General features: G+C 70.5%; 1 protein-coding gene across 6 annotated transcripts; it reads left to right on the plus strand.

Annotated features, from left to right (window-relative positions):
• Positions 1-1,772: 1,772 nt before the first annotated feature.
• On the plus strand, positions 1,773-14,841 carry RBBP8NL (RBBP8 N-terminal like). Of its 6 annotated transcripts, none has more exons than XM_089306930.1 (14): positions 1,773-1,901; positions 7,274-7,391; positions 8,342-8,384; positions 8,643-8,738; positions 9,359-9,471; positions 9,942-10,011; positions 10,175-10,314; positions 10,434-10,519; positions 10,691-10,857; positions 11,237-11,945; positions 12,133-12,238; positions 12,551-12,621; positions 13,028-13,133; positions 14,371-14,841. In XM_089306930.1, exons 2-14 carry the CDS (start codon positions 7,331-7,333, stop codon positions 14,493-14,495), a joined length of 1,893 nt encoding a protein of 630 aa, XP_089163056.1. In that variant the 5' UTR covers positions 1,773-1,901; positions 7,274-7,330; the 3' UTR covers positions 14,496-14,841. The 6 variants fall into 6 exon arrangements, 5 of the variants coding, with proteins under 5 accessions (XP_089163056.1, XP_089163057.1, XP_089163058.1 ...); XM_089306931.1 differs by having other exon boundaries at positions 1,780-1,901; positions 7,277-7,391; XM_089306932.1 differs by having other exon boundaries at positions 1,783-1,901; positions 7,301-7,391.
• Positions 14,842-15,092: the final 251 nt, after the last annotated feature.

Here is a 15,092-nt window from a genome sequence, read left to right on the forward strand (position 1 = left end):
TAAAACAGAATGAAAAGTAAATTATGGGGCCGGCGCTGTGGCGCAGTCCGGCTAGGCCTCTGCCAGTGTCACCAGCATCCTATGTGGGTGCCAGGTTCTAGTCCTGGCTGCTCCTCTTCCGAACCAGCTCCCTGCTGTGTCCTCGGAGGGCAGCGGAGGACGGCCCAAGTCCTTGGGTCCCTGCACCCACGTGGGAGACCTGGAATAAGCTCCTGGCTCCTGGCTTCAGATTGGCCCAGCCCCGGCCGTTGAGGCCATCTGGGGAGTGAACCAGCGGATGGAAGACCTCTCTCTCTCTCTCTCTCTCTTTCTCTCTCTCAGTAACTCTGACTTTCAAACAAAAAAATAAACCTTTAAAAGCACCGTGGGAGTAGAACTCGCATCCACCAAGCCCCCTTCCTGACACCGTGGGGGAGCAGCGAGCACTCCCGCGGGGACCACGCGTCCTCCCCAGAAAGCTTCTGCCCTTTCCAGCCCCACTCCAACCCGGCGGCCCCGCCCCGCTCCGGCCCCTGGGCTGGGCCCCTTCCCGGGCTGTGTCCACCCCACCTCGCAGGGCAGGTTCCCCCGGGCCCCGATGTCCAGTAGGGGGCGGCTGTGAGCACAGCGCCCTGCACGCCCCCAGGGACAGCTTTGCTTCAGCTCCCGATCCTGGCCCACCCTTGGCTGCTCCGGCCACGCTCACCGCTCCTGCTGAGCTGGGCGGCTCGGTCTCTGGTGCCCAAGGTGGCTCAGCTCTGGGGGCAAGGTCAGGGTTCCAACCCAGCCTGGTCTGGGGGAACAAGGCACAGGGTCCCCCAGTCTCAGCCCAAGTCTTGAGACTCCCCCAGGTTGTTCAAAGTCAGCACTGTCTCACCACAGGGCCCCTACAATGTCATCACAGCCCACACCCCCAATGAGAGCTGAGGGGCAGGGGGCTGCCGGGTGCCCCACGGGGGGCCTCCCCTGGAGCCCCAGGCGCTGGGCGGCTCCTGTGCACCCGAGGACCCCTGCTCAGCTGAGCAGGCCGGAAGCCCGTGGCAAGGCACGAATCGGCCTGGTGTCGGCGCGGGTCTCCCGGCTCCGGGCCGGCATCCTCTGCCTGCACCCCCACGCGGCACCAGGGGAGGGGACTCCGCAGGTCCCTTTGTGAGAGCGAGCGCACGCATTCCCGCAGGCACAGTGGCCGGACAGGCGCCGCCCACAAACGGAGGCAGGCAGCTGTGCACGCACAGAGCCCCCTCCCGAGGGCCCCCATTCCGGGGGCCACGCCAGGGAGCAGGAACCGTGCCCTCTGACCTCTGACCTCCCTGAACTGCTGGCCGGATTCTCAGGTCCTCCTCTGAGTCTCTGCCGTCCATCCCGGCGCCGCCAGCAGCCACGATGTCGCTGTCCAGAGACTAAGCATGCAACCCCGTGGCGGCCACCTCGTCCAGCAGCCTCAGCCATGCCCCCAGCCAGGCCAGCCCCCACCCCCATTTACCACCCAGCTCCATCCGGGGGAGGGCACCCAGCCTGCCCTGAGACCGGAGAGGCCCACCCACCTGGGCAGCCCACAAACCCCAGGCAGAAAAGGTGGGCGCAGCGCCCGAGCCCCACCGCACCCGGCCCCCCCACCCCCTGAGCCCCCCAGGGACCCCACCCCACACCGGGTCAGGCCTGGCCCTGCCGTGGCGCTGCAGGAACAATCCCACCTCTGTGCACCTGGCCCGGCCTGCTCTGCCACTCTCCCGCGACGGCAGAACCCGTCCGGCCGCCCTGGGCAGCCCCGGCCTCCCTTCTGCTCCTGGCTGAGAGAACAGAAAACCCGTCCGGCGGGTTTGGCCGAACTCTGCCTGCGCGGCTCACACGCTGCTCGCTCCTGCCCCTGCGGTGGGAGCCTCAGCGCTCAGCACGGAGGTGGACGGAGGTCCTGGAGCCACGTGAGTACCTGGTGGCCAGGGCCACAGCTCGAGCAGGTGTGCGGTGGGGTCCCTGGGGGGCTCACGCTGGGGGCTAGAGGCCCAGCTCTGGCAGGAGCGGGACAGGAGGGGTCGGCCTGCCCTGCCCACAGAGGTGGCCTGAGAGGCACCTGACCAGCAGCTCTGGGGGGCCTGGTGCTCAGGACCCAGCCTGGGGCAGGGGGTGTCAGGAGGCTTCCAGGAGGCTGGGCACAGAGAGGCGGGCCTGGCCTGGCACTGCGGCCCCAGGTTCCCGTGATGTGCTGAAGGCACCGGACAGCAGGAACCTTCGAGGGGCCACGCGGGTCAGAAGCAGGTGCAGCCATGGGCACGAGGGTGACGCATGGGTGCAGCCACCCACACTGGGCACCGGGACCCATGGTGCCCTGCACCGGGCTGGGTGCCTGGGGAGGACCGTCCCTGCCCAGCCCCCTCCCCAGGCCTCCAGCCGGCAGTGAGCTCGCCCCCCCCCTCGAGGAGTCAGGTTGCAGGGCCCAGCGTCACCTGAGCTGAGCAGCCTTGCTCCTGCACTCCTGGTGCACGCACACATGTGTGAGTGCGTGTGCAGTGGCCCCGGCCCGTGAGGCTTCCTGGTCGGGGTGTGCACACGTGTGTGAGTGCGTGTGCAGCGGCCCCCGGCCCGTGAGGCTTCCTGGTCGGGGTGTGCACACGTGTGTGAGTGCGTGTGCAGCGGCCCCCCGCCCGTGAGGCTTCCTGGTCGGGGTGTGCACATGTGTGTGAGTGCGTGTGCAGCGGCCCCCCGCCCGTGAGGCTTCCTGGTCGGGGTGTGCACACGTGTCCCCTTGCCTGAGCTGGGGTCTGTGCGTGCGTGGTGTGGGCGCTCCTGCGTGTGCCCGCGGTCACAGCACGTCAGAGCCTCTGGGCAGGGGCACCTGCCTGGACTCGGCCCAGCCCCTGAGCTGTCCCGAAGGTCACCGGGAGGCAGAGTTTGTGTCCTGGCTGTGTCTCTTGCCGGCTGGTAGCTGTGGACAGGTGACATCTCTGAGCCCGGCGTCTTCATCTGCTGTGGCCACTGCCCTGGCCAGTGTGGCAACCAGAGCCGCTGGGGTGGGGCGACACGTTCCAGGAGCACCAGCGTCCTGCCTTCAGGGGGTCCAGGGCAGGTCAGGCAGGTGGCCTGGCCAAAGCCGGCATGGGAGAGGCCCCATGAGGCAGGAGGAGACGCCGAGCGGCCAGACCAAGGTTCAGATCCTGCCTCCACCTGCTTCTCTTACTTCCTCGACCTCAGTGTTTCAATCTATAGAATGGGGCCATCGGCACCTCCTCAGAGGCCTAGGGGCTGCATCACGTGGGTGGGAGGGGCCTGGTGCACTAAGGCCCCGGATGCTTCTCTGAGATCTATTCTTTTATTTGGAAGGGGAGTGAGAAACAGTGATCTGCCATCTGCTGGCTCACTCCCAAGCGGCTGCAGCAGGTGCTGGGCCGGGCGGATCCAGGAGCCTGGAGCTCCATCCTGGTCTCCGTGTGGATGGCAGGGCTCAGGTACTGAAGCCGGTACCTCCAGGTGCGTTAGCAGGGAGCCGAGGCAGAAACGGAGCGTCCGGGGCTGCAACGGGCACTCGGGTCTAGGACGCTGGCGTGGCAGGCGCTGAGCCACAGCCCCGAGCCTCGTGCCACCATCCCAGGCTCTTACTGTGTGCCTGGCCTGTGTGGGAGCCGCAGGGACGGCCAGTCGTGGGCTGCAGACGCAGCTGAGGGGGGGGCGGGTGGCACCTGGGCTCGGCCTCCTCGGTAAAGCCTCAGATGGCTGCAGGGCCCCCGCCCGCAGGAGAGCCCTGGTGTGGTGCTGGGCACGGAGCGGGCGGGAGGGCGGGCAGGCAGAGCAGCCACAGTCACTGCCTGCCATGGGCCCTGCCACTCTCAGCAACAGTGCCAGACCGACGGCCCCACAGCCCAGCCCTCAGAGAAGGCGCAGAACTGGGGTCCCCGACGCCTGTGGCGCCAAGGCGCCTGCGGAGGGCGCGGTGGCTGGGCAGACGCTCCCGGGGCCGTGGTGCCCGTGGGGTCGTGGGGTTCAGCGTCCTGCAGGGGGCAGGGCCGGCTTGAGGAACGCAGGGCCCAGCCCCCAGAAGGGCTCAGGCCTGACCACTGGCCCGGGGCACCGCAGGAGCCAGCACCTCCATGGACTCTGCCCCTTGACCAGACGGTGCAGGTCCCACCAGAAGCCACAGCTGTGCACGGGGCTGGTGGCGCCTCCCTGGGCGTGGGTGTGGGCGTGGCCCATGGTGAGCAGCCGCAGACCCTGGGGCGGGAACCCCCCCCACCCCAGCCAAGGAAACGAGGTTGCACAGAGTGAGGGCAGGCCCAGGAGCCGTGCCCAATCCACAGCACTGCCCAGTGCCCAGGCTGACCCCCAGCCAGACGGGCCCAGTGCCCAGGCTGACCCCCCAGCCAGACGGCGCACCACGGAGGCTGGGGTTGGGGCCGGGGGGCAGGCAAGGCCCAGAGTGAGCCCCTGCTCCTGAGCGAGGCTCCCATGCACTCTGGGGGTGCCCTGCACCGCTGTCCTGTTTCAGGTCTGCTAAGATGGCTCACTCCTGCGGCTTCAAGGAGCAGTCACCTGCAGGCAGAGGTGCTGGTGCCGGCAGCAGGCTCGGGTTCACCAAAACCATTGCCTCTCCCTCCCTCTCTCTCCCTCCCCTCGGGCAACACCCTCACCCCGGGGGGCGGGGACCCAGCCTCTTCATCAAAACACAGCAGGTTGAGGGTTGCCGGTGCCCTTCCGCCTGCCCTGCCCCCACCCCTGCGCCCAGCCTGGAGAGCAGGGGGCGGGGTCCACGGCAGGTAGGGCTGAGGCTGATCAAGCTGCCCTTCCTCCTGTTCCTCCCAGGAACCTCAGCCCCAGCAGGGCCCCCCCAGCCTGGGTGTCCAGAGTGGGGGGAGGAAGCACCCTGGGCCTGGGGCCCAAGGGACAGGTGTCTGCCTGCTCCCACCCACTGTCCAGCCCCAAAATGCTCCCCAGCTCCTCTCTCCCATGCACAGCACCCCAGCCCAGCCCCACGGCAGCCCCCACCCCGGGAGCCCAGCCCAGCCCCACGGCAGCCCCCACCCCGGGAGCCCAGCCCAGCCCCACGGCAGCCCCCACCCCGGGAGCCCAGCCCAGCCCCACGGCAGCCCCCACCCCGGGAGCCCAGCCCAGCCCCACGGCAGCCCCCACCCCGGGAGCCCAGCCCAGCCCCACGGCAGCCCCCACCCCGGGAGCCCAGCCCAGCCCCATGGCAGCCCCCACCCCGGGAGCCCAGCCGCCCTCACCAAGCTTGCATGCAGAAGACGCCCGTGGGGGAAAGCCAGCCCCCGGCTGGCACAGCCTGTGTGGTTCTACCAGCTGGGGTCTTTCTGCCCACAGGCCGACCCCTCCCCAGACACGGGGACCAGTGACAGAGTCCAGGAAACAGAGTGACCCCCAGCCCTCAGCCAGACACGTTCTGTCACCTGCCCCTGGGAAGTCCCTCCTGCCCTGGCACCGTGGCCCCAAACCTTGTCTGCTCTACCAGGGCCTACAGGGGCTGGGGACGGGGGGCCGGCAGGCTGCAGGGGAGCGGCCCGGCAGGCAGCCCTGACTGCCCGACCCCTGCACACAGCATGCTCAGGAGCAGCGCCCAGCGGACCACGGGCGCTCTCGGCAGCTCCTTTACGGGCGTCGGGCGGCCCACGCACGGCAGCGGGGCCAGGGCAGAGCTGCCTGCCGGGCGGGTCCGGGTGGAATTTCAGGTGCTGCAGCCCGGCCCAGCCCGGCAACGCCAGGGCCCACGGAGGCCCCAGCCAGGCCCACGGTGCCGCGGGAAGACGCCCCCAGGCCACACAGGGCGACCTCACAGACCCCGCAGGCACTGTGTGGTCTCCTGCGCCTCGGTGCCCCCATCTGGAGGGTGGGCCCTTGGGGTGTGGTCAGGGTCAGATGGGCTACCATGGAAGCAACAGCATGAGTCCAGCTCAGGAATCGGGGCCCGGCTCCAGCCCTGCTGCCCCTGGAATTCAACGTCCCCTGGGCCTGCGGGCACATCCCCGGTCCAGGCCAGTGCTGGCTCCCGCCTCCCGTCAGCGGAGCCCCCCAGGCCCTCTCCCAACACGGGCCATGCCGCTGCCCCAGCCAGCTTTTGGGGGAGGGCCCCAGCCGATTTGGCAGATGTGTCTGGGGAGCCCCCCCATCACTGCTCCGCCCAGCTGGCTCCCACAGCCCCCACAACCACACAGGACACACCCCCGGCTCTGGCGTCCCCGGCCTCACCGCCAGGCCCAGGGCTCAGTCATTGGCGCAGGTCGAGGGCCTCACTGAGAGCCAGGCTTGCCCTTGGGAGCCCCTCCAGCCCAGCCCGCGGCTTCCCCTGGGGTCACAAAGCCGCCCTTGGTCAGGGAGCCTCCTTGCAGCCCCCAGGGGCACCCATCCCCCGACTTCTAGAGCCTGGTGGCTGGCCGAGCTGCGGTACCATCACGGCAGCGGGAGGCGTGGGAAGGGCGCACCTCACAAGGCCGCATGCGGGGGCTCCTGGTTAGCGGATTCAGAGTGACTTTTGGGCACCTCTGGCTGCTGGAGACCCACTGGCCTGGGTGGGGAGTAGAGAAGAAGGAGGAAGACGGGGAGAGAGGAGGAGCCACAGTCCCACAAGCCCAAGCCCCCAGCCACCTCTCCAGGAGCTCTGCAGACCTCTGCGTGCTTGGAAAGTTCCAGAAGGGCTTGGCGATGAGGGTGCTGGGGCCCCGGGCCCGACCGCAAGGACCCCACGCCCCTTAAATCTGAAGCAGGCATGGGACCCCGAGGCCTCCACTGCCTGGCCCAGCACCTCCGGTACCCTGTGAACAGGAGGGGCAGGCGGTAGAGGGGGCTGCACACGGGGCAGTCTCGAGGAGACCCCTGCCCCACCCTGGGACGCCCCAGCCCCTCAGTGTGGGAGCTGCCGTCTTGGGCAGCTGGGAGCAGGGTCTGGGCATCGGTGTCTGCGTGTGTGTCCGTGTCAGCCTGGGTGTCTGTGTGTCCCTGTGCCTGCACACGCGTGTGGGTGTGTGAAGCCCATGCCCCTGCGTGTGCATGAGCGCCATGTGCCCGGCACGCCTGTCCTTGGGCGCAGGCCTTGGTGTCGGAGGAGCGTGGAGACCCCGGGAAGGGAATCGGGAGAGGGGCTTTCAGCAGACGGGCCGTCACTCGTGGCTCTCTCCAGCCCTCCCCCACGGGCAGCCAGGGGCCGGCCTCCAGGCCACGGGGGACCCCAGGCCCTGCCCACTCTGCCTACGCCTGTGAATTGCAGCCCAACCTCCCCGGGAGAGCGCCCCAGCAGGGTGGGGGTCCTGCCTGCCCACATGGGGTGCTCAGCCACTCCCTGCCCCCCCATGTGCAGCAGGCCCTGCGCCCCCACCCCCCACAGCAGGCTGGAAGCACAGGGCCAGCAGAGGCAATGGAGAGCTTCGCGGAGGCCCTGAACCGGCTGAAGGACGCGCACGAGAAAGAGGTGCTGGGTGAGTGGCCGGGGGCTCCTGGGGTCACCTCCATTCTCAGCACATCTGGGAGCCCAGCTTTCCGCACGGGAGTCCTGCCACAGCCCAGAGCTGCAGAGAGGCCAGACGCCCCGCCTGGGCCCAGGCCCAGCGAGCACCGCTCCCTAGGCCGGGACGTCCTTGGCCACCACCCCGGAGCGGCCGGAGGGAAGGCAGTTCAAGGGTTGCCAACTGCCACACCCGGCCCCAGCAGGGAAGCCAAGAAGCCCCGGGTGGACAGTCCACCCCTAGGAAGAGGCGCGTGTCTGCGGAGGCCTGGCCTGGACGTCTCCTCTCCTCTCCAGGTCCTGCCCGGCCCAGTGCTGACAGGTCCCCGAGCAGGCCCGGGGCAGCCCCTCCACCCACCGCCTGCTCAGGGCAGCCCCCCCACAGGCCTTTCTGGGTGCTCGTGTGCACCCGGGGGGCCACAGGGCAAAAAGAGGGCCTATGCGCCCCCACCCCACCCCAGGCCGGCCGAGCTGGTGGGCAAACCGTGGCAAGGAGGGACTGTGATGGGGCCGCCCCAAAGGCCTGCTTGGCTGCATGCTGGCGGCACCCCCACAGAAACGGCCCCCCTTGGCACCTCTGCTCTTCCCCGGTGGCTGCCGGTCCCTTCTGGCGCCAGAACCCCTGCCAGCCTGCCGACAGATACCAGAGCCAGAGTCCCCAGGGGCGGGGGAGACGCTGGCCTCAGGCAGCCACCAAGACTGGGCAGAACCCAAGCCCTGAGAGTGCTGGCCGTGGGCACAGAGGGGGCCGCTCGGTGGGGCAGCCCCGTGGCGCCGGGCGGCAGCAGGGGCTCTGAAGAGGGTCTTTCGTGACAGCCACGGACACAGGCGCCACCTTGAGGCTCTGCTCAGGACCCTTGGCAGGGGAGGCTCGGGGAGGCAGCCGGCTGGGGCTCACCTCCCACCCTCTGCCCCCCGCCCCAGGCCTACAGAGCAAGCTCGCGGAACTGAACACCGAGAGGTGCCGGTGAGTCAGCCCCGAGGAGCCGGGCCGTCCCGTGAAGCGCCGTGGGGCAGCCGAGGCTCAGCCCGGGGCGGCCACTTGTCCGAGGTCACACAGTGTAGCTGCAGCCAGGCCAGGACGCCGGGCGAGACCCTGCAGTCAGGAGCGGCCCCGAGCTGAGGCCGCGGGGAGCTGGATGGGACGCTGACCTCAGGCTGGGCAGTGGGGACCCCCAGGGCCTCCCGGGCGAGCAGGACCCCCGACCCGGCTGTCCCCGTGCAGGGATGCTCAGCGGATCGAGGAGCTGTTTGCCAAGAACCAGCAGCTCCGGGAGCAGCAGAGGACGCTGAAGGAGAACCTGCGGGTGCTGGAGAACCGGTGAGCCCCGCGGGGCGTCGGAGGCCCCGGGACGGCCGGGGGCGTCGGGGAGGCCCCGGGGAACGGCCGGGGGGGGGGGGGCGTCGGGGAGGCCCCGGGGAACGGCCGGGGGGGGGGGCGTCGGGAGGCCCCGGGGAACGGCCGGGCGGCTCCTGCCCCGCGGGGGCGTCGGGGAGGCCCCGGGGACGGCCAGGCGGCTCCTGCCCCGCGGGGGCGTCGGGGAGACCCCAGGGAACGGCCGGGCAGCTCCTGCCCCGCGGGGGCGTCGGGGAGGCCCCGGGGAACGGCCGGGCGGCTCCTGCCCCGCGGGGGCGTCGGGGAGGCCCCGGGGACGGCCAGGCGGCTCCTCCGCCATGGGGGCGTCGGGGAGACCCCAGGGAACAGCCGGGTGGTTCCTGCCCCACGGGGGCGTCGGAGAGACCCCAGGGAACGGCCGGGTGGCTCCTGCCCCGCGGGGAGCCCGAAGAACGGCACTTTCGAGGGCTGAGCACCGGCCGCTGGGTCCCTAGGGAGGGATAGGACACGGCAGGGGGAGGCAGGTGCACGCCCCGGCCGGGGGGACTACCCGTGGGCCTCAGTCCCCCCGGCTCATGGCAGCCTCTCGTCTCCCCTGCCCACAGGCTGCGGGCAGGCCTGTGTGACCGCTGCATGGTCACGCAGGAGCTGGCCAGGAAGAAGCAGCTGGAGCTGGAGAGCTCCCACCTGCAGGGCCTGCAGCACCTCTTCCTCCTCAGTGAGCCCCTGTGGGCAGGGACCCCCGACCTGGGGCACCGGGAGGGGGCGGTCAGCCCTACGCCGCTGGGCACCCCAGCTACAGACCACAGCTGGAGGCCCAGGCTGGCCCTGGCGTGTCCTCAAAGTGTCAGCTTTGGGTGGGGGTCCCTGAGGAGGGGTCCGCCCAGGCCTGAGGCCCATGGGTCCTACTGATGACCAAGGACACGCCCCCTTTCCCTTGGGGCAGCCTGGGGCACAAGCCGGGGGCGGGGGGAGGGGGGCGGTCACTTTTCACAGCCTTGAGGCTGGCGCCATCACTCATCCAGCCGTCCACACGGGCAGCAGGCTTTTAGGGGGCGCCAGCTGTGTGCCAGGCCCTGGGCCCAGTGCTGGGGACACAGCCGGGCGAGGAGGAGCTTCCCTGGTGCTGTGGGGCCCCCCGCCCGTCCCTGCTCCCCTGGCGGCTTCCCCAGCTGATGGCTTTTGCAGCCAACGAGATGAAGGCGTTGAAGGAAGAGAACGAGGCCCTGAGGGAGGCCGTGAGGCGGCTCCGCCTGGCGTGAGTGGGGGCGGGCGGCCCGCGGGCGGCGCACAGGGCCCTGGGTCGAGCGGGGCGTCCCCAGGGGTCGCGCAGACGCAGCCTGGCCCCAGGAGGGCTTCCCGCCGCGCCCATCCGCTCTGGGCCCCGCGTCCTCACCCCGGTGTTGTCGCCTGCCCTCCAGGGACAGGCCCAAGCCCCTGCCCAGGGAGGCCAGCTCGGATCCGCCCTCCCCCACTGGCTGGAAGGCTGGGCCCGAGAGGCCACCTGCATTCCACCAGGAGGCAGAGGAAGACCCCCCGGGCACGGACACACACGGAGAAGGTGCTGGGGGGCCGGCGGCCGGGCACCCGTGGGACCGTGCATCCCTCCTGCCAGAGGGCACTGCGCCCCCGTGAGCACCTCGCAAGCCCCCACCCCACCTTGTGCCGCCCCTCCTGCAGGAAAGCCGCCTGCCGTGTGCGGGACGTCTCCAGGGGCCAAAGTCTCCCCGGGCACCAACCTGCCCGAGCCTCGGGCCCCAGACGTGGTGAGGGCAAAGAGACCCCCAAGCCACACCCTGCCCTGCACCTATACCATGGGCACCTGTCCCTGCACACGGAGGAGACATGGAGCTGCACCTGCTGTGGGCGGAGGGGAGGCCTGCCCCAGCCCCCGCTGTGAGCCCCGCCCACGCTGACCTGCCGCCCCGCCCACTCAGAGCCCACAGTGCATCGCCAACCAGCTGCACGGCACCATTGCCACCGTGCGGCCTGGGGCCCGGGCCTGCCCTATGGACCACGGCTCTGCCGACGGAACGCCCCCGCCGCTGCCCACCAGGAGCAGCCCACCCAGCCCTGCGTGCGAGCACAGCCTCCCCCTGCACAGGTGAGGGGCTCGCTCCCACCCAGACTCTGGTCCCGTCCTGGAGTAGGGAGCAGTGGCCTGGGAAAGCCTCTGTCTGTCCCTGCAGCACCCGGCCCTCCTCCGGCTGGGTTTCATCCCCCTGAGTGCCGAGGAGCCCCCTCCCTCCTAAAGGGTGGGAGGGGTCTGGGTGGGGGAGGGAACAGGCTGGATGTCCAGGCCCCGGCCCCCACTGGCCAGGCCGACAGCCCTCCACAGTCCACAGCCTGCAGAGCCCAGGCTGGGAGCCTGCCCTCCCCCACTGCCTGCTGACCCCCGAGGGGCCTGCCCCACCACTCTGCCCCCCGCCCCGGTTTCCCCACCTGTGGGAGGGGCCACTGCTGACCAGCCCTCCCCTCCACAGCTTCCTGCGGGCCCCCTCTGCCTCGGCCATCGAGTCCCTGAAGCGCTGCCTAAAGTCTGACCGCCTCTGCCTCCTGAGCCGCCACCTGGCCCTGCACCTGCAGGGCCCCCACGGCGGCCCCTTGGCCCCCGCCACAGCCCCGGGCAGCTCCCAGCCCCAGGGCCTGACAGCTGTGGAGGCAGAGTCCTGGGAGGAGCCCACGGGCCTCCTGGGCCTCCCCAGCACCCTGGCAGGCATACAGGACCCACGGCTGGAGGGCGCACTGCACCTGCTCCTGGCCCAGCAACAGCTGAGGGCCAGGGTGGGCAGTGCCAGGCTGAGGGCCACCCCCATGCCAGGGGAGACACTGCCTTCCCCACCACTCGGCCTGGACGCCAAGGGCCCCGAGAGTGAGGGGGCTGGGGCAGCTCTGCCCACATCAGCCCTTGCTAGGGGGCGGCAGCCACAGCCCAGAGGCCCAGGCAGCCCCGGGAAGGAGACCACCCAGGACTGTGCCCCAGACAAGCCCCTGGACCTCTCAGACCGGGGCCGGAATGGCCTCAAGCTTGCCGTGTGGCCTGAGTCACTGGGCCCTGCAGGCACCCGTGCCCTGAGCCCAGAGCCCCCCCAAGGAGCCGAACCACCTGCCCTGACGCACAGCCCTGGGGCACTCGGCAGTGACACCAAGGAGACCGGAGCGCCAGAGTCGGAGGAGCCGCCCACGCCCGTGGTAAGGGGTCCCGCCCTGGCCTCCATGTCCGCCCCTCCCCCACAGCTGGCAGCCACTCCCCTCTCCCAGCCCCTCCAAGCCAGGTCCAGGGACAGCGCTGGCCACCCTGGTCACGGCAGAGGGAAGGGCTGAGCCTCCGCCCCACGGGCTGTGTCCACACCGACTCAAGCCGTCCGTGCGCCCACAGGCACCGCGATGGCCTTTCCCCTCTCCAGGAGGGACAGCAGAGGAGGCCGGAGCAAGGCCAAAGCCAGCCGCCCACCTGCAGGGGCCTGGCAGTGGCGGCCACCCAGGTAAACTGAAGCCCCCAGAGGCTCAAGAGTCCGGCAGGAGGTGGCTCGCAGGGAGGGTCCAGTGTCAGCGTCAGCCCGTGGGGTGGCCGGTCCCGGTCACTGGCCACGGGACAAGAGCCTCTGGCCCTTCTGCAATGGCTGGGGCCCTGGCGCAGGGGCACTGGAGACCCAGGCCCGGGCTGCCTCCAGTCGGCAGGCGCCCTGGGCACCCTGCATGGCCCTCTGTGCCTCGCTGCTCCCGCTCCCGGTCTGGAAGGCTTGGGAGACCCCCAGGGTCACCAGCCCAGCTGACCCAGCCCCCACATCCTTCAGAGCTCAGCAAGGCTGGAACACAGAGACCAGAGACGGATGAACTGGACGAGCCCGACCCCTCAGACAGCGAGGTGGGCCCCGGCTACGCCCCTGGGGGAGGCCCTGGTCGGGGGGGGGGGCGCCTGCCCCGACTGTGCCCCCTTCTGCCCAGCTGATGTACTCGGCTATGCCCCTGGGGGAGGCCCTGGTCAGGGTGGGGGCTGCCTGCCCCGACTGTGCCCCCTTCTGCCCAGCTGATGTACTCGGCTATGCCCTGGGGGAGGCCCTGGTCAGGGTGGGGGCTGCCTGCCCTGACTGTGCCCCCTTCTGCCCAGCTGATGTACTCGGCTACGCCCTGGGGGAGGCCCTGGTCAGGGGTGGGGGCTGCCTGCCCTGACTGTGCCCCCTTCTGTCCAGCTGATGTACTCGGCTATGCCCTGGGGGAGGCCCTGGTCAGGGTGGGGGCTGCCTGCCCTGACTGTGCCCCCTTCTGTCCAGCTGAGCGCCAAAGCAGAGGCTGAGCCAAGCACGCCCGGGGCAGGGCCCAGGTGCACCCAGGAGCAGCGGCAGAAGAGGAAGCCGGCCTCAGAACTGGGGGGCAAAGGTACCGCCCTTGGGCGGGGGCCAGGGGCAGCAGCACATGCCCCTCACATCTCTCCTCTGGCCACCTGGACAACGGCATCCCCAGATCAGCAGGAGCCAGAAACAAACGCCCCCCAACCCCTGTGGCGCAGAGCCCGGGCGGCCAGGGCAAGGCTGTGTGGCCTCTTCCTGGGTGGCCTGGGGTCTCAGGGTTCCCATGACCACAGCCGAGGGCAGTCCTGGTCACCACCAGCATCCCGGGGAGAAGGGGCCTCCAGGCCCACAGGAGCGGCCCCCAGAGGTGGTGGGGTCCCCAGGACCCTCCCGTCCACCTCCAGGCAAGAGCCGCCCCCGCTGGGCAGAGGTGTGTCTGCCACCGGGGACCCCGGTGGGGCCTTTGGGCTCAGCTCTTCCCACCAAGGCGGGTGGGAGCCTGGGCCCCGGTCCACCCTCGGCAGGACAGCGACCCGCTTCCCGCCCCGAGCACGAGGGCGGCTCCGGCCAGGCCGCCAGGAGCCCACAAGGCCTTTGAACACCCAAGCTAATCATCGGGCACCCTCGTGTTTATCCAAGCAGGGCCCGGGACGCTGCGGCCTGGGCAGCCACAATGTGCCATTGTTGCCAGGAAGGTGACCGGGGCCTGTGTTTGCTCGGAGCGAGGGGAGGAGGCCGGCGCACCTGTTTGTTCCAGACACTTCCTGCTGTCTGGGTGGGGCACAGCCGGCTGGGGAGTGAGGCGGTGGAGGGGAGCCCCTTCCCTGTCCTCCCACCCACCCAGGGAGCACAGGCCCCAGCTCCACATTGAGCCCGTGGAGAGTAGGAGCCCCCTAACCCTGCCCAGGTCACGGGGCTGGCGCCCAGCACTGCTCTGCGATAGGTGCACCTGACGCCCAGCAGCACGGCAGGTCCCGGCCAAGGCCAGCTCAGGGGTGGCCCACGGACGCACTCAGCCAGCGTCTCCCAGATCCTGGGTCTCGCCCGGGAGCTGTGGTGACCCAGCACCTCCTGGCCCTCAGCAAAGCAGCGAGGGAGGCGCCCGGTCAGGGCCGTCTTGGGGCCACAGCCCAGGGCAGCCATCACCCTCCCTCCCCCAAGTCGTCCACACGGCCCCTGACCGTTGCTTCAGGGACGAAGGTGCTCAGCTGACCTCCCCAACAGCAACCCTCGTGAGCCCGAGACGCCCATGGGGCCCCCGGCGACAGCTGGTGTCGCTCCGAGGGGTTCGTGCCCCTGCCTGACCGCGGTCCACTCCCCAACAGCCTCCAAGAAGCTGTCCCGAGGGAGAAGGAAACCGAGAGGGCCTCCGGCCGCAGCCGACGCCCCGGCAAGCCCGAGGGACGCCGAGGACCACAGTCCCTGCCCCAGCGACTGGGAGGAGACCTAGCCAGGCCAGGCCGGGGGTCGCCCCACTGGCCCTCGGGGCCTCGAGGCAACAGGACACACTGCCAACTGCACAGAGCCCGGCACGGCCTCTGGAGGGCTGGGGCCCGGCCACTTCCTGAAGCATCCGGTCCTCCCCTCCTCAGCCCAGCATCCAGCCCCACCCCGCGGGAAGCACCTCCCACCTCAGGTTCGAAGCTGGACAGTCCAGGGCCCAGGGCCCGGAGCACCCCAGAAGGCACGGAGCTCCAGCCACGGACTCAGGCGCCCCCTCGTGGAGCCCCAGCAAACTAGCATCGGCACCCGGCAGGGGGCCCCAGGGTGCTCCGAGAATAAACAGAATAAATGCGTGAAGAATGGCCTTCCCCTCCCCCGTGGGGACCACGTCCCAGGGCCAGGAATGCCAGCACCCTAGGGGAGAGGGGACAAAGCCAGCCGTCTGCTGCCCCACAGAGGGCTGATGGGCGCAGGGGCCCTGCAGCAATGGCGGAGGCCGGGAAAGGGGTGTGCACCTGCTCGGCAGAGCCCCCGCCCCCATCCCCAAGCCTGCCACCACGTCCTGCTGTGCAGCCCACAGCCCTGGACAAGGTGCGTCTCAGTG

This window comes from Oryctolagus cuniculus, chromosome 11, assembly GCF_051225735.1.
Source record: "Oryctolagus cuniculus isolate XC-2025 breed Fujian yellow rabbit chromosome 11, ASM5122573v1, whole genome shotgun sequence".
NCBI classification, from domain to species: domain Eukaryota; kingdom Metazoa; phylum Chordata; class Mammalia; order Lagomorpha; family Leporidae; genus Oryctolagus; species Oryctolagus cuniculus.

What these genes read in the sequence shown, in the direction of transcription:
- RBBP8NL (XM_089306930.1), top strand. Translation starts at nt 7,331, where the DNA reads ATGGAGAGCTTCGCGGAGGCCCTGAACCGGCTGAAGGACGCGCACGAG. An exon ending in CTGAACACCGAGAGGTGCCG is followed by an intron (nt 8,385 to 8,642) that starts GTGAGTCAGCCC and finishes GTCCCCGTGCAG; the next exon opens with GGATGCTCAGCGGATCGAGG. An exon ending in CACAGCCTCCCCCTGCACAG is followed by an intron (nt 10,858 to 11,236) that starts GTGAGGGGCTCG and finishes TCCCCTCCACAG; the next exon opens with CTTCCTGCGGGCCCCCTCTG.